At 38.0% G+C, this 26613-nt stretch overlaps 1 protein-coding gene across 46 annotated transcripts in view; it reads right to left on the reverse strand.

The window, feature by feature from the left end:
* The window catches only part of LOC147374462 (uncharacterized), a 441112-nt gene that overhangs the window by 98304 nt on the left and 316195 nt on the right, over positions 1 to 26613 (reverse strand). For 2 of the 46 annotated variants that reach the window (XM_086397228.1, XM_086397218.1), the window contains one exon: positions 4280 to 4669. The exons of 40 other annotated variants lie outside the window; for them this stretch is intronic. In XM_086397228.1, coding sequence (XP_086253354.1) covers positions 4551 to 4669 — 119 coding nt within the window. In that variant the 3' untranslated portion in view covers positions 4280 to 4550. Of the gene's footprint in view, positions 1 to 4279; positions 4670 to 5565; positions 6673 to 6715; positions 7259 to 14545; positions 14627 to 26613 lie in introns of those variants that run through there. 4 more of the 46 variants (XM_086397203.1, XM_086397205.1, XM_086397225.1 and 1 more) reach the window with 4 other exon arrangements.

A 26613-nucleotide genomic window follows, 5' to 3' on the forward strand; every position in this document is an offset into this window, starting at 1 on the left:
TGATATATTCATATATTTCTGAGAACTCCAGACAGTTGCTTCTGCAAACATCAGATTGCAATTCAACTTGCAATTTTTTTTAGTCCACTGCCAACTGACTACAGGAACCTATGACAATAGGTCGGACATTTATATAATACTTGATCATGGTTGCTTTTGAGGATACAAAACTACCTATGTTTATTTTCTGTTTGTTTTTAAAATTTACAAACACATATTGGCTTGATATTGGTTGACAAGCTTGGGCAGAGCTTGGAATATTTGCTTGCTCAGGAGGGCATGTCATAATTTTTGGAAGTTCCACTTATTCCTTTAATAGCAAACAAATTGACACAATAATCCTGTCTTCTAGATGAATCTCTCTAGTCCTTAATCTATGAAAAGATCTGGCACATGAACACTGAAGTAAATTTATATAATGGAGAAATACTATAAGTTTCTTTCTTTCATGAGAAATACTCATAGTAATCTGGAATATCCTGTATACCAAGTCTGTAAAACAGGAAGCATTATTCATTTTTAGCAGGAAGTTTCTTTTTAATATTAAACTAATTTCTTCTTTCTAGTTGAACTTTTCTTTTTTCTCATAATTTCTTACTAAAAGATTTCCACACTTGTAAAAGTAAATATTTTTTTAAAAAGAGACTAAAATTTATTCAGTAAAGTGCTTTACACCTTAGGATTGTGTATGTGGGTATTCTCTGTTCAAAACTGTCACTAAAATATACAAATAAAAAGACAACATGGTATATATCTTAAGGCAGTATTGCAGATCATAAAGTTGTTTAATCCATCTTTCTTGTCCAAAATCTACTCTAAGAAGCTGATAGTCTCAAAATCTATTGAAAATGAAAACAAAAAACTTCACATTCTGAATGTCACATACTCAGTGATATATTTGCCTTTCATTCTATAGTTAATCATTCTGTTAAAAACCCACTATGATTGAATATTATTATAGGTTAGTCTTAGCTTCTTTTTTAAAATTTATTTTATTATTAAAGTTCAGTTGTGCTAGGTTCAGGTGTACAACAAAATAGTTCTGTTACATATATTGTATATATAGATACACACACACACATATACATCTATATGTATATATATTCTTTTTTTCAGTTTCTTTTTCCATATAGGTCATTACAAAATACTGAGTGCAATAATATATGAAAGTGAAAGTCACTCAGTGGTGTCCACCTCTTTGCAACCCCATGGACTATCAGTCCAGTTCAGTTCAGTCGATAGTCATGTCTGACTCTTTGCAACCCCATGGACAGCCTTGCTGTCCATCCCCAACTCCCCGAGTTTACTCAAACTCATGTCCACTGAGTCGCTAATACCATCCAACCATCTCAACCTCTGTTGTCACCTTCTCCCACCTTCAGTATTTCCCACCATCAGGGTCCTTTCAAATGAGTCACTTCTTCACAACAGGTGCTAAAAGCATTGGAGCTTCAACTTCAGCATCAATCCTTCCATGAATATTCAGGACTGATTTCCTTTAGGGTGGACTGATTGTATCTCCTTGCAGTCCAGGGGACTCTCAAGAGTCTTCTCCAACACCACAGTTCAAAAACATCAATTCTTTACCACTCAGCTTTCTTTATAGTCCAACTCTCACATCCATACATGACTACTGGGAAAACCATAGCTTTGACTAGTAGGACTTTTGTTGGCAGAGTAATGTCTCTGCTTTTTAATGTGCTGTCTAGGTCGGTCATAATGAATTCTCCAGGCAAGAATACTGGAGTGGGTAGCCGTTCCGTCTCCAGGGGATCTTCCCAAAACAGGGATTGAACCCTGGCCTCCCACATTGCAGGTGGATTCTTTACCAGCTGAGCAACCATGGAAGCCCAAGCATACTGGAGTGGGTAGCCTATCGCTTCTCCAGTGGATCTTCCTGACCCAGGAATTGAACCAGGGTCTCCTGCATTGCAAGCAAATCTTTACCAGCTGAGCAACCAGGGAAGCCCTTTAAATATATATAAATAAATAATGTATAAATTATATAAAATAAAATTGTATATTTATTTAAATATATAATATATAAAAATAAAACTATATAAATAATCACATATAAATACATATATATGTGTGTAATATACTATATTATATAGTATATATATATATATATATATATATACACACACACATACCAGGGAAGCCCTTCAAATATATATATATATTGCATATGCAATATACTATATTATATACTATATCAAAATTGTATATTGTCACCCTGCTTATTTAAATTATATGCAGAGTACATCATGAGAAACACTGGGCTGGATGAAGCACGCTCTGGATTCAAGATTGCCGGGAGAAATATCAATAACCTCAGATATGCAGATGTCATCACCCTTAGGGCAGAAAGCAGAGAGGAACTAAAGGGACTCTTGATGAAAGTGAAGGAGGAGAGAGAAAAAGTTGGCTTAAAACTCAACATTCAGAAAACTAAGATCATGACATCTGCTCCCATCACTTCTTGGCAAATAGATGGGGAAACAGTGGAAACAGTGACAGATTTTATTTTAGGGGGCTCCAAAATCACTGCAGATGGTGACTGCAGCCATGAAATTAAAAGATGCTTACTCCTTGGAAGGAAAGTTATGACCAACCTAGACAGCATATTAAAAAGCAGAGACATTACTTTGCCAACAAAGGTTCGTCTAGTCAAGGCTATGGTTTTTCCAGTGGTCATGTATGGATGTGAGAGTTGGACTATAAAGTAAGCTGAACACTTAAGAATTGATGCTTTTGAACTGTGGTGTTGGAGAAGTCTCTTGAGATTCCCTTGGACTGCAAGGAGATCCAACCAGTCCATCCTAAAGGAAATCAGTCCTGAATATTCATTGGAAGGACTGATGCTGAAGCTGAAACTCCAGTACTTTGGCCACCTGATGCAAAGAACTGACTCATTTGAAAAGACCTTAATGCTGGGAGAGATTGAAGGCAGGAGGAGAAGGGGTGACAGAGGACGAGATGGTTTGATGGCATCACTGACTCAAGTGGACATGAATTTGGGTGGAGTCCAGGAGTTGGTGATGTACAGGGGAGCGGTCCATGGGGTCGTGAAGAGTCAGACACCACTGAGTGACTGAACTTAATTGAATATTATATATATATACACACACACACACAAAACATAGAGTTCCCTGTGCTACACAGTAGGTGCTTGTCATTTACCTGTTTTCTATATAGTAGTATACGTATGTTATGTATTCAGGGATATATTTTCTTTCCATTCTATAGTTTGTCATTCTGTTAGGACTCACTATGACTGAATGATATTATCACAGTTTAGGCTTAAGTTTCAATACCGTGTATATCTGCTTAAAAGGAAGGAATTTATTAGTCTCTCATCATCAAGTCCTTACATTTTGCCCCAAGTTTATTATAGCACATTGTGTTTCTGAAAAGCAGATCCAGTATTTCAAATTTCCCTAGTGTCTGTTAGAAAGAACTCAGTAGTAGAGGATACTCAAAGGAGAATGTGAACTTGCAGTTTAAAATTAAAAACAAAATTATAATCCATGGCAATGAGTCTTACTTTATTTCCCTATTCCCCAATCCTCTTTAAGGACTAGGAAAATGGAATGGGGCCCAGATTTATGATAATAGCCAAGAGCATAATCACATAAATAGGGCACAGAGTCTGAAATCTTTGAGCTTATTCCCTGGCATTCCCCTGGTTGGTTAGGAATTGTCTGTGGGCGGGGGAGGTGTTTGAGTACATGTACTCCTTAAAAAGGAGAAGCATGATACAAACTTTAAACACTTTTAAATCTTTAATTAAAGTTTATATTGTTAGGAATGAGAATAATTATGCAAAGCTTCAGTTCAGTTCAGTCACTCAGTCATGTCCGACTCTTTGCCACCCCATGGACTGCAGCACACTAGGCCACCCTGTCCATCACCAACTCCCAGAGTTTACTCAAACTCATGTCCATTGAGTCAGTAATACCATCCAACCATCTCATCCTCTGTCATCCCCTTCTCCTCCCTCCTTCTATCTTTCCCAGTATCAGCGTCTTTTCAAATGAGTTAGTTCTTCACATCAGGTGGCCAAAGTACTGGAGTTTCAGCTTCAGCATCAGTCCTTCCAATGAATATTCAGGACTGATTTCCTTTAGGATGGACTGGTCGGATCTCCTTGCTGTAAAAGGGACTCTCAAGAGTCTTCTCCAATACCACAGTTCAAAAGCATCAATTCTTCAGTGCTCAGCTTTCTTTATGCAAAGCTTAGTTTAATATTATATAAGCAATGGACAGACTTTAATATGATTTCACAAAAGAATACTTTTATTTTAAAAATTCAAATTAGCACCAGAAATAACTGCAAACTTTACAATGAACCTTTTTCAAGATGAAGTTATAATTTTCTATCCATATTTAGTAATCAAGATAGATTTTGAATGACAATTATTATTTTCTAAACTCTAAATAAGATTCCTAAAATACAGTCTAAAACATGAGAGTTTGGACTCCATTCTATCACTTGTGACTTGACTAGGTCAATTTCTAAGACATGCACAAGTCATTCCTGAGTCATTTCATGAGTTAATGTGAAAAACAATCACCAAAGTTGTTAAACTTGTGACTTGATAAAAACAGATTCCTCCTATGAGGAAGAAACAGATGTGGAGAAGGTGCTTCTTAATGAAATCATTTGCTGAAAAACAATAAAGAGATAACAGTATACATTGAAATGCTGTCACTTCTATTGTAATAAAATACAAAACTTTTATCCTGGGAGACTAAGAGAGATTGTAATTCAGTAGAGGAGAAACATGCAGACTGCTCTATCGATCAATACAAAGTAAAAGATAATTCATAATAGCCCACTTCAGAACAATTAATGTCTTTCATTCTAAGTTGAATGAAGAGGAGAAAAGGAGGGCACAGACAAGATAGCAATAAAGAGAAAGAGAAGACATCGTTAAAACATGGTCCTTCAGTTACTTTCCAGCACAAAACATTGTCAAGACTAGAGACCAGGGCAGTCAGGATGTGATTTATTTGCCTGTAGCTGGGATTGACTGATCCATCCTATCAAGAATATTCTGAAGTAATTAGATTAAATTTTGATTTGAAGGTATTTATTCATATTCACAGTTTATGTAGTACATTGGAATGATGATTTGGTTCTCTGGGGGAAAAAAAACTCTTAAGAAAGAAGACTATTTACTTTCATTTCTATTGAGCCATTATCAACCAAGTACAGTTAGACTATCTCTTCAGGGTGAGGACAAAACAACAGTATTTATTCAAGAACATTAAAAGACATATGCTAGAGTTCCTAAACCCTTAGTAAGCCTTCAAGTGGAACAGAAAATGCTTTTAAATATATTTAGTGAGAAGTTCTCATACAATAATTGTGTTTACCTCCAAGGGGATTCAAGTTTTCTAATCCCAAAATCAAGCCCAACAGAGTCAAATATTTGGATATGGAAAGTTATCTAAAAAATTTGACAAAACTATTTAAGCCCTGGAAAACAGGCACCGTGTACTATGCAATACAATTTCTTGATGATCCTTCAATACTCCATATAGCTATGACTTGTAATACAATGTCATTCCATGCTTTCATGGTCTTCATATAAAGTCATAAATTTGTATTTGTTAAAATTTAGATTAAAATAAAAATAGTGGTTCAAGCTATTTCAAGATTCAGAAATGCTAAATACTTAATTTATCCTAAGTCTTTGGAATACCTAGTCTATGCTAAAGTTTGGCATTAATATTATAAAGCCTTTAGACATTGAAGAAAGTGAAAGTATCACTAAATGAAAGACAAAATACATGACTAAAGATGCAGTATATGATTTTAGAACTGGACTTTTAAATTAACTGGCATCATACATTTTTCCAATGATTCAACTTGGATAACAATTATAACGTTTCTTGAGATATATTAAGTTAATATGTGGGGCATAATTGGAACTAGACAGTTAGACTGTAGTATTAAAAAGGAATCAAGTAGTTTGAGTCTGCACAGAATGACCATTTAGAAATTTTTAAACCACACTTATGATTAATACTGGTAGATAGGCTTTAAAATATTTTGTGCTACTGAATAAATGTAAGGGATTTTTATAAATGGAAGTCTGAACTATATGATCATGAATGTGTCAAGGGGAATAAATACAGACTAACACAATGGAAGATTTCTTCACAATGGTGACCTAAACTGGGTCTTACAGTTTGAACAAGGAAAATTTATTTAAACCATGAAGAGAAATAAAATATGAATTCCAAATATTAAAAAAAAAAAAAACAGAAATTTGGTTAATTTATATTACAAAGGCAAGTGCCTAGAAACTTGCAGGCTAAAAATTTAAAGGGAACTTTTATGTTAACCCATCTACCCCTTTGTAAGTCTCCAGCTTCTGAAAGGGAGAAGGCAATGGCACTCCACGCCAGTACTCTTGCCTGGAAAATCCCATGGATAGAGGAGCCTGGTAGACTGCTGTCCATGGGTCGCTAAGAGTCAGACACGACTGAGCAACTTCACTTTCACTTTTCACTTTCCTGCATTGGAGAAGGAAATGGCAACCCACTCCAGTGTTCTTGACTGGAGAATCCCAGGGATGGGGGAGCCTGGTGGGCTGCTGTCTATGGGGTCACACAGAGTCGGACACGACTGAGGCAACTTAGCAGCAGCAGCAGCAGCTTCTGAAAGAATGCAGATATCTTAGCAGATGACAAAAGCACATGTAATATGATGGCAATCCATTCTCCTCAAGGGAAGTTTTTCCCAGAAGTAGAAACACAAGTTTTTCTCAACAAGATATTTCAGGTGCTGTAATAGGGCAATTCAAAGAGAAACAAGAGTCTCAAGAAATTATCAAGGTATTTTCTTTGGCTCCAAAAGCACTGCAAATGGTGACTGCAGCCATGAAATTAAAAGACGCTTGCTCCAGGGAAGAAAAGTTATGACCAACCTAGACAGCATATTAAAAAGCAGAGACATTACTGTGCCAACAAAGGTCCGTCTAGTCAAAGCTATGGTTTTTCCAGTAGTCATGTATGGATATGAGAGTTGGACCATAAAGAAAACTGAGGCTGAAGAATTGACTCTTTTGAACTGTAGTATTGGAGGAGACTCTTGCTAGTCCCTTGGACTGCAAGGAGATCAAACCAGTCAATCCTAAAGAAAATCAGTCCTGAATATTCATTGGAAGGACAGATGCTGAAGTTGAAGCTCCAATACTTTGGCCACCTGATGCGAAGAACGGACTCCCTGGAAAAGATCCTGATGCTGGGAAAGATAGAAGGTAGGAGGAAAAGGAGATGACAGAGGACAAGATGGTTAAATGGCATCACCGAATCAATGGATATGAGTTTGAGCAAGTTCCAGGAGATAGTGAAGGACAGGGAATCCTGGCATGCTGCAGTCCATGGGGTCATAAAGAGTTGGACACGACTGAGTGACTGAACAGCAACAACAAAATTTAGGTAACAAGATGGCCTCATCTGGAAATCACAGAACTTTTGCTTTAATTGAAAAGATGTTATTACCAGTCAGAACAGTCTTGGTGGTACAGTTTGGAACTCTGAGCTGTGTAACAGAGTTTATTTTATGTCTACCCAAGTGGCTAGCAAAACCATGATTGTCAAAAGCAAGGTATTATCTGAAATATTTATATCCAGTGTAATGACAATGGTACTGGGTAAAAATAGTTCAGTAAATGAAAATTCTAGAAGGCATCCAGTAGTCCTTGCCACACTGGTTGGCATTAAAATCCTTCTCAGTTAGTAATCACTTTATTACTTTTCTGAATTACTTTATCCAAATGTTCAAGAAATACTGCTATGGTAATATATCTCTTGAGGTACATTTACTACTGCTTTCATATTTTCTATACTTTCATTCTTTTTAGTTTGCTATATTTTATGGCCTAAAACTTCATCATTTTTGCACATATATCCTATTTTGTCCAGTTTTTATAAGTCTTCAAAAAAATGCTCTTATGAAGGACTGCTCATATCACAGATAAAAATTAAGGTTCTATTTTTCTTCAAGACCTAGAATTTCATGTACACATTAAGATAAAACAAAAATTTCTACCTGCCTAACATTATGACCCAGACACAAGATTAGAAAGAGAAAGCAATAGCTATTGTTATCTTCTTTAGTTTAAAATAATCACTGATATTTTATTTTGGTATGCAAGTAAAAACTTGCATTGTTAGCAAGAAGAAAGAAAAAAAAAATACCTCTGTTGGGGCAAGTTGAGATTCCCACCTGTGTTTTAAAGTGCATCTATTGTAATCATGCAAACTTATATTTTACAGTAATTTATAGAGAAGGCAATGGCAACCCACTCCAGTACTCTTGCCTGGAAAATCCCATGGACAGAGGAGCCTGGTAGGCTGCAGTCCATGGGGTCACAAGGAGTCGGATACGACTGAGTGACTTCACTTTCACTTTCATGCATTGGAGAAGGAAATGGCAACCCAGTCCAGTGTTCTTGCCTGGAGAATTCCAGGGACAGGGGAGCCTGTTGGGCTGCTGTCTCTGGGGTCGCATAGAGTTGGACACGACTGAAGCAACTTAGCAGCAGCAGCAGCAGCAGCAACATACAGACACTAATATTGTTTCTTATCTAAGTGATGACTGTCTAAATGCCTAAAGCAGAATTTGTTATTGAATTACACAGACCTTCCATTAAGCGCCATTGAGATTGATGCCTTTTGATTTCAACTATAATTTTAAGATCAAATGTAAGATACTTGAAGCTAATGCTATTAAACCACTCTCAGACTTTTTATTACTGGTTAGGAACATAAATTCAGCCTTGAACTCTCCTTTTAAGTCACATGACATTTATCTGATAGTGGCCACAATGTCCTCTCTGTAGGAATCTAAAGACCTGTATCTGCTAGTTATGATCAGATAGCAAAGTTCAAGGCGATGGAGGTCAAAAGTGAAATTAAACCATGAATACTGCTCACAGTAGGGAAAGGGGAAAATGGTTAAAGAAACAAAGGCGCACTCACAGGAACAAAATGTCAACAGTGAGTCTACAGAAAATGTGCAGAGGTGTACGTGCCCAGAAATAGGTATGAACAAAGGGGACAGCCCCTAAATATACTCTAGGAAACCAATGTTGGAGTCAAAGAGACCTTTATTTAACTCTAGGGTTTTCCTTTACTCTACGCTTTCAGACCTAGATTCCAGGATGACAAAGAAAAGCCATTATATCTTCTAAGTGAGAGCGCTTCTGCTATTGGAAGATAGAAGTACCAACTCTTCAGTAGTCTTATCAGTTCTAATCACATATCATGTTATTTGCCCAAAATTCAAATAGTACAAGTTGACCCTTCATTTAACCCTTCACAAGTCCAGGCATTTATCTTTGTCATGTGAATTTTTTGCCTCTTCATTTTAATAAAACAAACCCCCCAAAAAATCAATACTGTAGATCATGACAGAGCAGTACATAATACACTGCTGCCGCTGCTGCTAAGTCGCTTCAGTCGTGTCCGACTCTGTGTGACCCCATAGACGGCAGCCCACCAGGCTCCCTCGTCCCTGGGATTCTCCAGGCAAGAACACTGGAGTGAGTTCCCATTTCCTTCTCCAATGCATGACAGTGAAAAGTGAAAGTGAAGTCGCTCAGTGGTATCCGACTCTTCGCGACCCCGTGGCCTGCAGCCCACCAGACTCCTCCGTCCATGGGATTTTCCAGGCAAGAGTACAGGAGTGGGGTGCCATCACCTTCTCCGTCATAATACACTGGTCCTGTCTTAATTTATAAGTTTTTTAAATTACTTTATTTTAGGTAATATTACTTTACTTCTTTGGCTATAGGATTGTATTTAGGTCTGAATCAATAGAGCACATTACTGTCTTAACTAGGTATATAGTTATTTTCTCTGTATAGTTTTGTATATTGAGGTAATTGGCAAATTTTTTGAGGACATATTCAATATATCCTACTACCAGGTATGATATTTTTCTGTGCCCAGCATAGAGTTTTGAATAGATGACCCAATGGTCACGGAAAAATTTAAAGCTAAATTAAAACACACACATACATCATTACCTTAATGTATCACTCTATCCAATAAATATAGAAAGCAAGTAGATCAGAAGTATATTTTATCTTTCTCAACCCACATGTTCACTCTTCTCCATGATCCCCTGATACTTTAATAAATTAGCAATAAAATCAAACAGTTTAGTAATAAGCATTTTACTACCAGCACACAAGGAGCATTTCTGTCCTCAGAATTTACATGTATTTTTAACTGCATCTTCCCATTATGTTACTGATTATTTAAAATAAATATGACCATTGTGATTCAACTACTGATTTATATTTTTTAAAAAAACTGAAATAAACAAGATATTTTATCTTTTCAAGGTCATCCAAATGACTGCAATGAGTTGAAAAAAGCAAGAATGTCACTCAGCTTGAAATAAAAATTATGGCTCTGAATTCAGAACAAAGGTTAGAACATTAAAGTTTCCTTTACTTCTCATGTCTGACTTAACTCTATGCTGGAAAATTAAATGTAAGATAAAAAAAAATTATTTTCTCTCCAAAAATATTCTAGTTAAAAATAATTTTACTTGAATTTCTTGTGATTCTAGTATGCAGATGGCTACATAGGAGACACCACATATGTTGGCAGCACCAAGCCTTATATTTGAACTTCACTAGCCATATGACCTGTGACAGGGTCCTTTACTCCCTGACAAAATGCTATTGTCATTCTTGACTGTAAATGTTTAAGATTGAGAACTTCTATCTTTGCCTTAAAGTTTTATTCTCTTTGTTCAGCCTGGGTGATCTCATTGACTTCCATTGTTTTAACTTCTACTTGTAAGTTGGTAACAAAAATCTTGCTTGAGATTTTCAGCTCTTGTAGCATAGACAATTCCAGTCAACCTGCTCAACAGCCCCGTCTTACCTTTTTCTCCTCCAGTATCTTCCCTCAGTAGGTACAGAACTGATTGCCCTGGGATCTACTGTCTAATACACCAATTTTTTCTCCTCTGCTTCAGGTACAAGAGCAGCTGTTCATGAGATTTTAGCCTTTCCATTCTCTTGCTTAAATACTTTAGTGAATCCCAACAACTTACAAAAGTTAGTATTATGAGATTTAAATCCTATCTTTTAGGACCTCTATGTACTAAACCTTGTTTACCTCTCCAATTTCCCCTCTCACCATTTCTCCCCTCACTTTTTTTGCTCACACTGAGTTATTTACAGTTCTCCACAAATATCAGGATATTTCCAATTACTCTTTCTTCATGTTTCTCTATTCATTTATACTTTCCTCAACCCTCCAACTCAGAGAAGGCAATGGCATCCCACTCTAGTACTTTTGCCTAGAAAATCCCATGGATGGAGGAGCCTGGTGGGCTGCAGTCCATGGGGTCACTAGAGTCGGACACGACCGAGCGACTTCACTTTCACTTCTCACTTTCATGCATTAGAGAAGGAAATGGCAACCCACTCCAGTGTTCTTTCCTGGAGAATCCCAGGGACGGGGAAGCCTGGTGGGCGGCCGTCTATGGGGTCACAGAGAGTCGGACATGACTGAAGCGACTTAGCAGCAGCAACAACTCTCCAACTAAATAACGTCATCTCTTCAGACACAGATCATGTGTCATCTCCTACCGAAAACAAAACTCTTCTCTAATTCCCTTTCCTCACTTGCTCTGATTAATATGCAATAAAAACCCAGTAACAATTCTATGGCAGCATACCACATTTATTTTTGAAATTATCTCTGCCTATATCTATGTTTCCTTATTTCTACATGGTTCTTATCATTTGATTCCTAAGCATGTAAGAGGTATTCAGTGAGGATCTGAAGGATGAATGAATAAATATATAATATCTGAGCTAGGCTTTAAGAAGATAAGCAAGATAGTGACTTGTGCAAGTGGCAGAAAGGTTGTTCCAGGCACTGCCACACCCTAAGCCCACAAGTGAGGAGGAAACCAGAGCACATACAAGTCAATGTAAAGTCAGTCAAAGGGAAAATGGTTCAGACAGCATAAACCATTCAGTAGCAATGGCTACTGCCACCTGGCTGTGTCCTCTCAGGGTACTTTAAAGTGTCCAGAGACCCTTCTCCAATCCAGGTAGCCTTCTATACCTCAGCACTTAATATGGATAATGAGAAGATTTGTTAAGAATTGCTGACTTCATACTTTACAATAAATATTATATAAAATCAACCAAAGTATCATTTCACAATCATATACCAGGAAGAATAGAGCCCTGTCTATGTCCAATTCCCACTTGATCAGGAGAAAAGTCTTGTTCATGGATTATTACCATGAATAATCTTCCTCTTGTCAGGGAACGTCTCTGGTCTGGATTTCAGCACTCTCTCATGGTCTTCATACCACACCATTCTGTGCTGGCTGCTTTCATCCTTGCACTGCAGAATTTTTTCAGTCTTTGCTTTAAGGTCACCTTAAGTATTCTATTTTTTTTAATCAAAGTGATGGTTAAGCTAGTTTTGTTCCTCTCTGTTATGCTCTACAAACTGTCTGGCCTGCATCACTTGGTACTGTAGACTGATTTCTTTCTATTTGGGGGGACCTGAATTTCTCTGTCTCTAATCTTAGGACATTGTGTTCTCTAGCCATCTGTTCCAGGGTTCTGCCTACACAGCAGAGATGGGGGAAATGTTTTATATCCTTCTTCTGTTGGGAAGAGTAGCTTCCAGATTGAGTGTGAACTAACAGCAGAACCCCTACTGCATGGGAATGTGGAGGCCATGACATTTCAGGTACAAAACAGTGATACCCACTCCTAAGTCCCTCAACTCTGTTCATCTCCAATAGACAACCTCATACTCAATGTCATGAAACTGAACAGGAAACATTTATGGTAGCAAAACAGAATTTATGAAGCTATTAAATTTGCAAAGTCAGATGAAGTCAAAATTCATGCAGAGTTTTAAATGAAGAGCTGCATAAAGACTGGATAATCAAATAAAGGTAATTCCATGAAAATTGTAACATCAAGACTTACTCTTACAATAGTGAGATATATCTTATTTTTACTTTCACATCGAGACTCTCAGTGGGTGCAAATGTTGTCAGTATGTAAATCAGCTTGGTCAAAAACATATCATATGCTTCAAAATTCTAAACACACTTTTCCTAAACATTAGCTGGAATTTTCCATTAAAAGGCATGACTTTTTTTTTTATAACCAACTACAAAAACTTTACTTTTCCAGGTTGTTTTAATACTAAAAATAAATAGCTCCTGGTCACCCATGCATTTATATAAGAGTAGTATCCACAGCAGTTATTGCTGAAGGACAGCTATACCTTCTGAAAGCATAAAAATAGGCTTGAATTCACCCTTGGAAACTTGAAAACTCATAGTGACATGTGCTATGTTTGATAACAGTGTTACTTGGCAGAACAAATTAGTGATGTCCAATCAACATCAAAAAGGACACTGGAACATATCAGACAGAAAGTTATTTTGACACATTGGAAATGTAGTATGTATATTAAAAAAAGACTCAGTTGAGCTTAATTTAATTTTATACAAATTTGATCTTCTGTAGATAAATGTGACATCTCTAATTTTCATGAGGTATCCTCAGCATTTAATTATCAGTTATTCATTGAAATGTTTTGGCTATCATGACACTTGATTGTTTTTCTTTTTGTTATTACTGGGTTCTCTGTGTAATGTGGTAAACATATCTCTATTTCAGAGATGAAGGAAAATATCCAGTAGGGTCTTAATACTGTAAAACACTAAATAAAGTATATGTAAATTACATTTCTCTGATATTATAAAATGTTCACCTATCTTGTTCACATTGGTTATTTTGTCATTAGTATGCCTTGCCTTTAAACAATGTTAATAGATACTTTCTCACAAGTGTTCAAATGACTATGTAGAAATGACTATCTCATAATAGTTTCTTTTTATATATATAAAATTGTTACTTCAGTATTTCAATGTTCTAGGTAGAAAAACCTCAAGACAGTTTGCATACATATAGAAGAATGACTTCCATGGCTATTTTCCTTTGAAAAATATCCACATATTGAAATATAATACCAATTTCAAATTTTTGCCTTGAAATGTTAAAGGCTCAGTATTAGAGAAGTTGCTCTCATTTATGATTTGGAAAACATAAAATGCTACCAAATGTACCATGATACCAATATGAATGAATTTTTCTGACAGTGCTGAAGATAATGTGGCATGCTACCCACATCTTCTCTTTAGGAATGAAGCCTCCATCCCCCACATGCAAGGACTTCTGACTGTTGAATCAAGGAGATTCACCTCCTTGCCACCCTTGAAAGACTACAACTTCAGACCTCCAATGGGATCTGGTGAGGCCTGTGCTGAAAATACAGCCCTTTTCAAATAACCCCTCTGGCCACCCCCGCTACTCTGACATTCTCACAGGAATTAAGGGTATTTCCTAGTGTATCTACTGCATGTAAATGTCTACCTTAGAATCTATTTCCTGGGGAAAATGATCTATGAAAACTAGCACTGGGAAACAGACACTAAAATGAGGTTTTGGGACCATACCATCCACTGTCCAGATACCATCCATCACTGGTGTTAGATGAAACGAAGAGCCTCTGGCCTGTGATCTTCTCCACTGGTAAACTGGATAGGTTGGGAAAGGGGAAGCTCTGGTGAGTACACTAACTTAGACACTCCCAGAGTTTCAGGGAATTGGCAGTCATAATTACAACAGAGGCAGATGGTTCTTGCTGGATGCTACTGATGTATTAGAGAAAAAATATAAAAAGAAGAGTAGAGGGTGATTAATTACCAATTCAAGGAAAAGTGTGACAGCTAGATAATCTCCCTGGTAAAATAGAAAAGTATCTTGTCTCCCTCATCCTGGAAGCAGTAAAGGCTAGGGATCAGACCCAGAACTTAAGAGTACTAAAGCTCTCAGGAAGACTCAGTTCTCACCTCCAGCAAGTCTATTATGCCAAGGTCAGATTCATTGTTGGGAAGGAGTGGGAATCTAAGATTAAGTTTGGAAAATCTGAATTTCCAGACCAATAGCCCCATGCAAGCCACAGCCCTCTGGTCCTTCACAAGTGACTCTCTTTGCTTAAGTTAAAGGTTGGTGCTCCTTCTACTCACCAGAACATCAAGTTAGAATTTATTTATATGAGGTCATTATACATGATGCAAACAATAAATTCCAAGCAAGGACATTGGAGACAGATGTTGACACTGTATTAGGATGGCTCTTAGAATCACAGAAGAAGCAATGACCCATACTCAGTGAAATAAAAATGACAAAAATATCATGGAAAATTGTGGAAGAGTTCAAAAGGCTCAGAGATTAGACATGCTAGAGTAGGTATACTATGCAAAGTCAGAACAAATGTCCGCCAGATAACTATATTTCACAGAGAAGACACAGAGGAGCCTCTGTTTAGCAAAGTGCTAAAAAATGTGTTTGTGAGAAGGGTACCAACCAGCATTATTAGGAAGCTCAGTGGTGGCTGTCATCTGTAGGATAAGGGGATCAGTAGGAGATGCTGTTACAGAAACGACTCCCCTGACAGCAGGGGATGGTATCATCTCCCAACCAGGAAGGCCATATGGTGTCACTTAACCATCAGAGACAAAGTTGGAGCCATGATCCTAATGAGCAGCAAGGCTGAACAAGCAGTCAGCATGGCCTGACTCATAAAACCTTAGAGACGGTTAATGGAACACAGTGTCCTTGGGGAAAGACAGTGTTTTGCTCCATCATCACAAAGAAATGAAAGATGGATGGTCAGGAGATTAAGAGTGGCTAGCCTTATAAAGCTCACCATCTCTAGCAGAGGATCCAGGCCTGAGCCAGTTTGCAGATCCAGAACCCCTTGATTAAAGGGCAGCTCAGGTCTAATGTAGGGTGGCTCAGTCAGTGAAGAATATGCCTACAATGCAAGAGACTGCCTGCAGCACAGGAGACCTGGGTTCGATCCCTGGGTCAGGAAGATCCCTTGGAGAAGGGAACAACAACCCACTCCAGTATTTTTGCCTGGGAAATCTCATGGACAGAGGAGCCTGGAGGGCTACAGTTCATGGGGTCATAAAAGTCTCTGTCTTACTATATAAAGGGTATGTAGTAAAATTTCCTCCGGCATTTTACCAAAGGAACCTTTGGCCATCTATGAAAGTAACTTCACTTTGAGGAAAAAGAGAATAGGTGGATTTGATTTATGACTCTTAGACACAGTGCTTGAGCCGACAATTACGGTTACATCCAGGTAACTGAAGTGTCAACATATCCATTCCCTGTCTCCACCTCTGTTATCTGAGAGGATGTGGAAGCCAGGCAGTAACTGTCCTGGCCTGGATCTGGCTTCAGTCTAGGTCTACCAATGTATTTTATGGTAATTTCCTTGATCCCTGAATGTATAATTGAAATGGATTCCCACACTGGTTCCATGGTTTGTGAGGTAGGAGCTATTAAAGAAGGGACAGCCAGATAGGAGCCTCTGAAACTCAACCCCCTCCCAGCCAAGATATTAAGAAGCTAGATTGTATCTCAGGAAGAATTATCTAAATATTTAAAAGGTGACTCGATGGACATGAGTCTGAGTGAACTCCGGGAGTTGGTGATAGACAGGAAGGCCTGGCGTGCTGCGATCATGGGGTCGCAAACAGTCGGACACGAATGAGTGACTGAACTGAACTGAACTGAAAGAGCTTTTGGTCCCTTCATATCATCATTTATTCTCCACACTGGCTCTCACACCAAACAGATCCTGAAGGATGAGAGTGGACTACTGCAAATTCAGTCAGGTAATAGTCCCAGTTGCAGCTTCTGAAACTGATGTTCTATTTTTGCTAAATCAATAGACCTGAGGTAAACTACCATTAATATGAAGAATGCACTCTTTCCTCGTACCTATTAAAAAGCAGTTCACATTGACATGGGATTGACTACAGTATATATTTTCAAGTTTCCCCCAGGGTTAGGTTTACTCTCCTGCACTTTGTTATATTGTCTGAAGTTCTCTACTACGTTAAATCAACCTCAGAATATTACGTGAGTCCCTACATCAATGACAACATGTTTGTCAAACAAGGTTACTTGTTCATCAATTTGGTTAATTAAATGAACTGAAAGCAAGTTAATCAAACCAAAATACACTTTGTACTAAATATGTTGGAGGCCTCCATGAAGTACATACACTGTACAAGGTTTTTAATCAGTGAACTTTTTCTATGTCCTGTGGTCTGGGGCATTCTTGGACATGTCCTTTGTAAAACATGGATTATCACCTCTCCCACTGCTAAGGAAACAAAACCTGGCTGGACTCCAGGATTTGCTCCCAATACAGTAAAGGCATGTCCTATGTCCTGGATTACATAGAAGGCTGCCAGCACCAAGGGGACCAAGAAGAGAACAGATCTCCACAGCAGGCCCAGCTTTCAGTACAGGCCTGTCTGCCTCTTGGGCTACATGATCCAGGAGACCCTATGGCTTCAGAGGTATATATGATAAGAAAAGATGCCATGTAGAGAATTATCCAGCAGTAAAATTACAACACAGACTGCTAGAGTCCTTGATAAAGGCCATGTCATCTGTGGCAAAGAGTTAAATAGCATTTGAAATGTAACCTGTATTGGCCTTCTGGGCCTTGATGGAGATAAGGCAAATGACCATGCAGCCAGAGGAACTCATAATGGGTTGCATTCTGTCCTATTGTAAGGGGGCACCCAACCATAATCCCTTGTAAGATCAGATGGAACCTGTGGGATAGGGCAGAAGCAGGTACAGAAGGCACAAGGGTCTGTTCATAAATAGTTGAAACAGATTTTGGCCTGTCTCTCAGCTCACTATAACTAAATCAGGAGGACCCCTTAAAACTAGATGATGGAGGGGGAAAAAAAAGTCACTCTGGAATCATAGATAACATCAGCTCAGTGTGAATCTGAAAGAAAATCTGCTAATGCAGGTTATCGTCATCCAGAGATGGCTATGAAAGTCAGTCATAGGGAAGAGTCTTTGCAATGACCAGAGCTTCAGACAGGATAGACCATCCACTTTGTGTGGGGAAAATGGCCTGGATTAAGAAGATTTATAACCTGATAGAAAGCAGAGACTGACTTGGCTATTGGGTCATGGATGTAAAAAGATAAAGGCTGGAAGACCAGGAGGTCTGGAGAAAATGTTGATATATAGATCCAAATGAACTTGTTTATATTATATGTTAAAGGCTATCCAAGAGCATCTACCATAGAAATGACACCAATAACACAGACACAATGGCTCAGCCACTTGGTATCCACCAGCTTCTGTTACTGGCCATCACAATGCTCTGGATTCATGAATAGTAGCATGGGGTCTCATTCATTAAGGCTGATTTCACTACTACCGGTGTTGAATATCTTGAGTTTCAGCAACACAGACCAAATCCCAGGTCTCAAAATACAGTAGACATTAGTAACTATTTAATAATTGGCTGTCAGAGGAAAAAAAGTCTTTGTCTCTGTGATATTACTATTTTCTGCATGATGAATTTGAAGTTACCAAGAGGTCACTACTGAACTTAGAGGCATAAAGAGAAGGGCACAGTCACCAGTTGAGACAAAACTAAAAGCAAACACTGCCACAGTGGCAAGCTGATTACACGGGAAACTTTTCATCTTGGAATTGAATCATCCTAACTGAGATCATTAATTATGTATATATTCCATCATTGGCTGCTTCTCATATCCACAAGGCTTAAATGAGCATTAGTATCTATGTGAAGGTCAACAGAATGTTTAAACCCTTGACATGAGATCCCATATATCATCATACTCAAGGTTAAAGAACCTCTTCCCAGCATAGGAAAAGTTGCAAAGGGAACATGTTCATGGAATAGAGTGATGCATCACATCAGTCCTAAAGGAAATCAACCTCTGAATATTCTTTAGAAGGACGGATGCTGAAGCTCCAATACTTTGGCCACCTGATGCAAAGAGCTGACTCACTGGAAAAGACCCTGATGCTGAGAAAGACTGAGGGCAGGAGGAGAAGTAGGTGACAGAGGATGAGATGGTTGGATGGCATCATTGACTCAATGGACATGAGTTTGAGCAAACTCCAGGAGATGATGAAGGACAGGGAACCGTGGTGTGCTGTAGTCCATGAGGTCACAGGGAGTCAGATACAATTCAGCAACTGAACAACAACAAATCGCATACCATAGAGAAGCTGCTGGCCTGTCAGAACAATAAAATGGACTTCTGAAGGTGCAGCTACCTGCTTAGAAATTATCATCCTTCAAGTATGAGGCATCATCCTCTCGGTCTTAGAACACACCATACACCTCAGTTACAGTTTTATTTCTTTAATAGGTTGAATGCATGGAATCAAGAAGATGGATGTAGAAGAGATGGCCGTTTTTAAGAGTTCTCATTTTCTTTTTGGGGAAATTGGTGCTTCTAGTGACTGAAAGTCTATGTTCTGCAGTTCTGGATGCCTTATTCTCCCAGAAAGTAAATGTTTCCACAAGGGGACTCAGCAAGAGCCCCACTGAATTGCAGATTCTCATTCTCCACCTGCAGAGATGACTGTCTGCTGAGCTCATAGCTGAACTGCCCCCCAAGAAAGGTTTCTGCCTCACCAAGGTTACACTTTCTTCTTAGTCTGCATCAAACATGCTGACAACCTGACCTCAGTTTGGGCCATCTCAGATCCAGAGTTTCACTTGTGCCTGATTAAGCCTCTGCTGCAACCGTCCAACAGTTCACCTCCTCCCCTGTACAAGCCTGCTCCCCTCTCTCTGTCACAGATATTGGTTGCTTATTCAACCACTTGCTTGAGAATCTCCATTTTAGCACCTACTTCCAGCCAAAACCAAACTCTGATGGTACCATCAATCTCAATCTCATTTTCAAAAACTTGTCCCAAATTCTCTACATTTTTCTGGCCACTTCATACCAAAGTTCAAAGACTTTTTTTTGTATTATTCTTTCTTATTCTTACTCTTAAAAAAATACTTCAAGCAGTGCTCATACAATCTGGCACTCAATTTTCAGAGTACATTTATATTTTCTAAAAATGATCATTTCATCAGAAGCAAATATCCCCTCTGACTAAAATTACCCTATTCCCCTACCACCTCATCGCAGAACACAGTCTGACTTCTCAGTAGATCTGAGTGTTACAAAGGGAAAACAACCAAAGCACTACTGTTAAATTTAAAACAAAATCATCTACCTTTTAGCCAAGTTCCACATGTCATCTCTTGGTCTATAATTGTATCACCATAAATAGCAGTTTCCTGATTCCTCTCAAATTTCTCCAAAGATTAATGTACAGGTTTTCTTATAATTTTAACAAAAATAGAGGCGGTGAGGCCTTCTTCCCTTTTCAAATGTGAAAAAGTCTTTTGTGAATTATAAAGACTATTTGACTGTTTAACACATCATTAAATCTTTATGTACTTTAAGAACTTCCTGAAAAAAAAAAATCTACTCACTTTTCAAATCCATTCAGGATATAAGTACGGCTAAAATAAATAGGGTGTTAAAATAAAACTCTAACTAGGCCATTATATTGGTGAGATAAACAGTACTGCCAGGTAAAATTTCTCTTGTTAAATTGGTCTTTATTTCCTAAACCTCTTACTTTTCTTTCTTAAAGTTGTCCAGCACCATGAAAATTCACAGATTCCAGGTACCGGTTTTGTTTTTTCTTTCATTTTCCCCTCTAGTTTCAAAAGGATTGCTTCTATAGCAAAGAAGCAATATTCCAGCTGGCTCCTAAACCATGTATTTTAAAGTTGTTTGGAAAACTAGAAATGGGTCACAAGACAATTTTTTCACTGTATCCATTACAGTGTCCAGATAACAAATTAGTTACAGAATCCAAGGTGCTTCTTGACACGTCAATATGTGGTTATGAACAAGATATACTTGAGCAAGGAATCAATTTCACTGCAAATGGTACATTATAGTATCAATATCTCAAATCAGTCTCTATCTCCATAACTCAGCTTTCTTCCCAATTTGTCCTTAATGTCTCTCAATTCTAATGACCAGCAAATTCTAAAGTCAATTACAGAATTCATCTCCCACTTTTTTCTCCAATATTGCATACATTATTCCCACCACAGATGTAACTGCTATGTCATTTTTAAAACACATTAGAGTAACTTGAGTTTAGAGTAAATTAATCAAATTGTAATTGGCCTTAACATAAAATCAACATCCAACACATGCAGGGTTGAAAAGAGGAAACAATGTTTACATTTTAAGACCAACAAGTTCACAATTTGTAATATGACATGCACTGAAATATATCATTTAATGTGTATTTAGGGAAATTAATCACTGCAGATGGTGATTGCAGCCATGAAATTAAAAGATGCTTACTCATTGGAAGGAAAGTTATGACCAACCTAGACAGCATATTAAAAAGCAGAGACATTACTTTGCCAACAAAGGTCCATCTAGTCAAGGCTATGGTTTTTCCAGTGGTCATGTATGGATGTGAGAGTTGGAGTATAAAGAAAGCTGAGCACCGAAGAACTGATGCTTTTGAACTGTGGTGTTGGAAAAGACTCTTGAGAGTCCCTTGGACTGCAAAGAGATCCAACCAGTCCATCCTAAAGGAGATAAGTCCTGGGTGTTCATTGGAAGGACTGATGTTGAAGCTGAAACTCCAATACTCTGGCCACCTGATGTGAAGAGCTGACTCATTTGGAAAGACCCTGATGCTGGGAAAGATTGAGGGCAGGAGGAGAAGGCGATTACAGAGGATGAGATGGTTGGATGGCATCACCGACTTGATGGACATGGGTTTGGGTAGGCTCCGGGAGTTGGTGATGGACAGGGAGGCCTGGCGTGCTGCAGTTCATGAGGTCACAAAGAGTCGGACACGACTGAGGGACTGAACTGAACTGAACTGAGGGAAATTACATTTAGCAAAACAAATTCTTTATTTCCTTGAATGCCTTTCTGTTTCTCCTCTCTCTCCGTCTCTTTCTGCCTGCCTGCCTGTAGGTGTAATATTTCTTTTAGGACCTCAAACATAGCACTGTGTGAGACCTGTAGAAAGCCTTTGATAGGAAATCAATAAGTAATTGAATTCAAAATTGACTGAACTTAAAATAAGCTACAGCAATAAACCTATATCAGCAGAAAGGCAAATCTATTTCCCAAACAAGATCAAAGAAGCACAGCAACTCCATTATGTGACCTCACTGAAAATTAAAACAATTAAGAGGCTCACAGAGTAAGATATAAAAATACATTTTGTAACTTTGGTAGAATTCTTTGGGAACTAGAAGATCTTTGAACAAGATGAGGTATATCTGAAGAAAACTTTATACTTTTTCTCTTATTATAAATTATAAATAATCTCACACTAGATAAATAGTAAACAATCCTCATATTTAAAAAAAAAAACACAGACTGATACTGCAAGAGTGTAATTCAAAATATATAGTACTTGATAGGAAGTCTGGCTAACTCACAAGATTTGAAGAATATCTATTCACTCAGAAGTCACTTTTCAACAGTCCCCGGAATCCATGGCAGATTGAAGAGAGCTAGTAAAGCGAGAAATGAACAGGCCTGAAGCATTTAAAAATGGAAGTGACAAGTTACACCAAACTGAGCACTATAATAGCTTTCTTATAGTGCATGACAGTGGGAAGTATCTTTTACTCAAGATTCACTATGGTTGACTAGGAATTTCAAACCCTGGTATGGGTTCATGAGATTAAGAAATTCCACTTGACTTTCAGTTCACTAAGTAAACCACTTCTCCTCTGCTTCCTCTGTTCACCACCTTTATAAACTCATGATAATCTCCTCTTCCTCTGCATTTTAACGGACGATATGAGGTTTCAGAATTTAGGGGGGGAAATATCTATCAATAATGACAAAACATTGTCATCATCCTTAAGTGAATTTGGTCTTAAAGACATCATTAAGGTATCTGTAGCTCTCTTTGGAATCTACCACAAGCTCATCGTAAGCTGATGCTTTGTTATTGCTGTTTATTTTGCCTGCCTTTCCCTTATTTTATACCTGATGAGGATTCACAATAATGTGAGAGACTTCTAACTGAAGACTTGGTCCTCTGCCTCACAATTTATCTTCTCCATCCACACTGTACCGGGGGAGAAAAAATAAGCACTAGGAAACTACTCATAACTACAAGAACTATTGACTGCTTCATTTATGTATCCACTAGACACCTAATATCTGTTCATTCATGAAGGCTTCCTTCAGACATTGTTAATACACAAATGAATATGGTAGTTTCCTCATGCTGAGTTCTCACAACTGGTAGCCTGGAGATCTCTAAATTATACTCTTCTCAACTCCTGGGAAATAATCACCACCAACCTCTCACTCAGGACCACTCAGTCTGGGAAACATCAGCTTTAATAACAGACCTAGGACTATACTTTACGAGGCCGTTCTGGCTTTTTATGAAAAAACCAGTCTTCTCCTTCCTGACACTTAGCACTGATGTAATTCTATTATTATTTGTACATTTTCTTTATAGGAGTCCCACCTTGTCTGTGAGGGACAGGTTCCAAGACCACCAGTGGATACCTGAAACCATGGATAGTTACCAAACCCTATATATACTATTTCCTACACATACATAACCTATGATTAACTTATAAATTAGGTACAGCATGAGATTATCCAAATTGCCAGCCAGCCGCCTTGGGGGCCATTATTAAGTAAAATACAGATTACTTGAAACATAAGTACTGTGGTACCCTGAACAGTTGATGTGGTAACTAAGAAGGCTGCTAAGTGACTGATGGGAAGAACATGCTTAACAGAGGGGTGACTGACATCCCAGGCAGGATGAAATGAGATATTGAGAGATTTCATCACACTACTCAGAATGGCACACAATTTCAAGTTTATGAATTATTTATGGAATTTCCCATTTTCAGACCATAGTTGACTATGGATAACTGAAACCATGGAAAGAGAAACTGGAGAAGGGGGAACTACTGAATTGACATGTTTCCTAAGTTTAATATAAGTTCCATGTTGGAAAGGGGCCTTGTGTCTTCTATTCACAGTGAATCCCACAGAGACTCAATACTGTGTATGAGCCACAAAAAGTTAATTCATGAGTTAATTATGACTCCACAGAGTTACTTGAGACCAATTATCATTTCAGAGAGCTTTGATTTACTAAAATCTAAAATCTTGATTCTTAATTCCACATTTAATTTCAGAATATAATGGAACCACCCCCAGTACCTAATGTTTCACTGTTCTTTTATTAAAGTAGATTCAGGTCTCGGTTCTGGAAGTTTGCCCAACTCTTCACAATAGAACAATGATTAGTACCTTATTCACATGCTAAAGAAATGAACATCATACTTCATAAAATCGAAGATACAAAAAGTTACTCCATCTTTGGGAGCTTCTATTTTGCCTGAAAAGGTAGGGACCAAAAAAAAAAAAAAACAGTTTCAAGGTCTTCACAGTATAGAGCATGAGAAATTTAAACCTATCCTTATATTTTTTCTAGGAAAACACATGTTTTACTTATGAAGAAAAACTGGGAACACATATCTACCTTTATATGAGAGTGTCTCCAAACCCTATCTTAAGGCATTCTCTATCCACTTTACATTTGCCTGTGGCAATGCATCTTACAGGAGGATTTTTCTGCAAGAAATCTTCAGGATAATAATCAAATTTACCCCCATACCCTTCCAATTATAAATTATTAAAAGCAAATTTACCCTTGGTACATAAATTTCAAAAGCATTAATGAATTAGACTAAATCATTTTTTCTTTTTTATTTCAGGAAAGATACTTCATCTGTGTTTTCTAATTATATTTTTGGTCACCCTTTTTCAGCTTTCTTCAAAAATACTCCTTTTTTCTAAGAGCAACTTAATGTTTATGTTCTCTTAGATTCTGTCTTGGCAATCCTGTTAAATTTCATTTTTATTTACCAAATACCCACTTTCTCTCCTGGTAGAGAATTGTACTTCTCGGCCCCTCATAAGTCAGAACCTGTGACTTGCTTTGATCATGGAAATGTGAGCAGAAGTTTGATGCGTTACAGGCAGAAGAGATAAGGATCCCTCCATGCTTCACCCCATTCTCTTTTCCCTCTGCATAAGGAAAAATTAAGTGCCAAATACAAGCTGTTCAAGAGGGCTGTGTCCCAAAGATTTTTTTAAAAAGTCAAATCCTACCCACCATAGATATGTAACAAAGCAGAGAAACAAATCTTTGTTACTGGGAATCATTGAGATTTGAGGGCGTTGTTACGATGGCACAACCACATATGCAAGGACTGACAGAGCTTTCCACTCTGTTCCTGCTCTCTAGCTCTGTATCATAGCTTTAGCTGCCACCTATATGTTCATTATTTCCCCCTCAAAATCTTCACCTCCACCAGAACGATCACCTAATCACTAAATGCATTTTCTACATGCCTCCTGGACAGTTACACCTGGGTGCTCTTCAGGCAATTGATAATCATGACCCAAACTAAATTGCCGTTTTTCTTTCAAAAATGTCATCTGCTTTCCTTTCCTCTAATATTACTCATCTGTGAGAGTCATCCTCAACTGCTGTCTCCCTCAACTCCACTCCACATCCAATGGATTGCCAAGTTTTGTCAGTTCTGCAACCCAAACAGAATTTATGCCATTGTCTTCATCTCAATGCCAACATTCTGATTTAGAATCTCATTGTTCATTTCCTATGATTTAAAACAACCCAGATTGTCTCTGCTTCCAATCTTGCACAATCTCGGTTTATTCTCTAAATTTTCACCAGCATGGTCTTTCTAAAATTCAAATGTTATTCTATCATTTCACTGCACAGAATCCACCAAAGGAAACCAAGCATTCTTTACAGTGTTCAAACCATTTGCACAGCATTTGAGATTCCTGAGGATCTGACTCCAACCCACCTTTTATTTTTACCTACAGATATATGCCCACATTCATCTTCCCAATTTGCCAAGCCTCTTTCTGAGGCATCATGTTCTTTAAAATTTCCATTACTTTTCTCATTTTTGTCTATTAGTGTTGCTTTGCTCCTAACACTTGAGTGGCTAACTCTCCTCAGTTCTCTGAGCTAAAGTCACAATTCCAGACATCACCAAAAGCAGGAAGCAGATAGAAATGAGCCTTTGTGGATCCTACTCATGTATATCTTAAAATAAAAATAGACAAAGGGATACAAATAAAACCAAAGGCTAATAGGTCATGAAAACAGATCAAGTTCAGGATCCTTAGTGAAAGTGAAAGTGAAGTCGCTCAGTCGTGTCCAACTCTTTGCGACCCCATGGACCCCAGGCTCCTCTGTCCATGGGATTTTCTAGGCAAGAGTACTGGAGTGGGTTGCCATTTCCTTCTCCAAGGAACAACTTAAAAGTATTTGGAAATCCAACTGGATAAAAATGCAAACTTTTCTACTGGATTTTGCTATTACCTGGGATGGTGGTGCAAAAGCCAGTTTGTAGTAGGTTAAAAAGTAAATAGAAAGTTAGACTTGGAAACACGAAGTACAGACAACTCTCCTAACAAAGTGCAGAGCCTTTAGGACAGAGAGACATGGTTCAAGGTCTAGAAGGAACACTACGGGAAGAGAGACATATCCTCAGTTTAGAATTTCAGAGGAGTTG

This window comes from Bos grunniens, chromosome 4 (assembly GCF_055505025.1).
Source record: "Bos grunniens cultivar Pamir isolate PY7600 chromosome 4, Bosgru_T2T1.0, whole genome shotgun sequence".
In the NCBI taxonomy this organism is placed as follows: domain Eukaryota; kingdom Metazoa; phylum Chordata; class Mammalia; order Artiodactyla; family Bovidae; genus Bos; species Bos grunniens.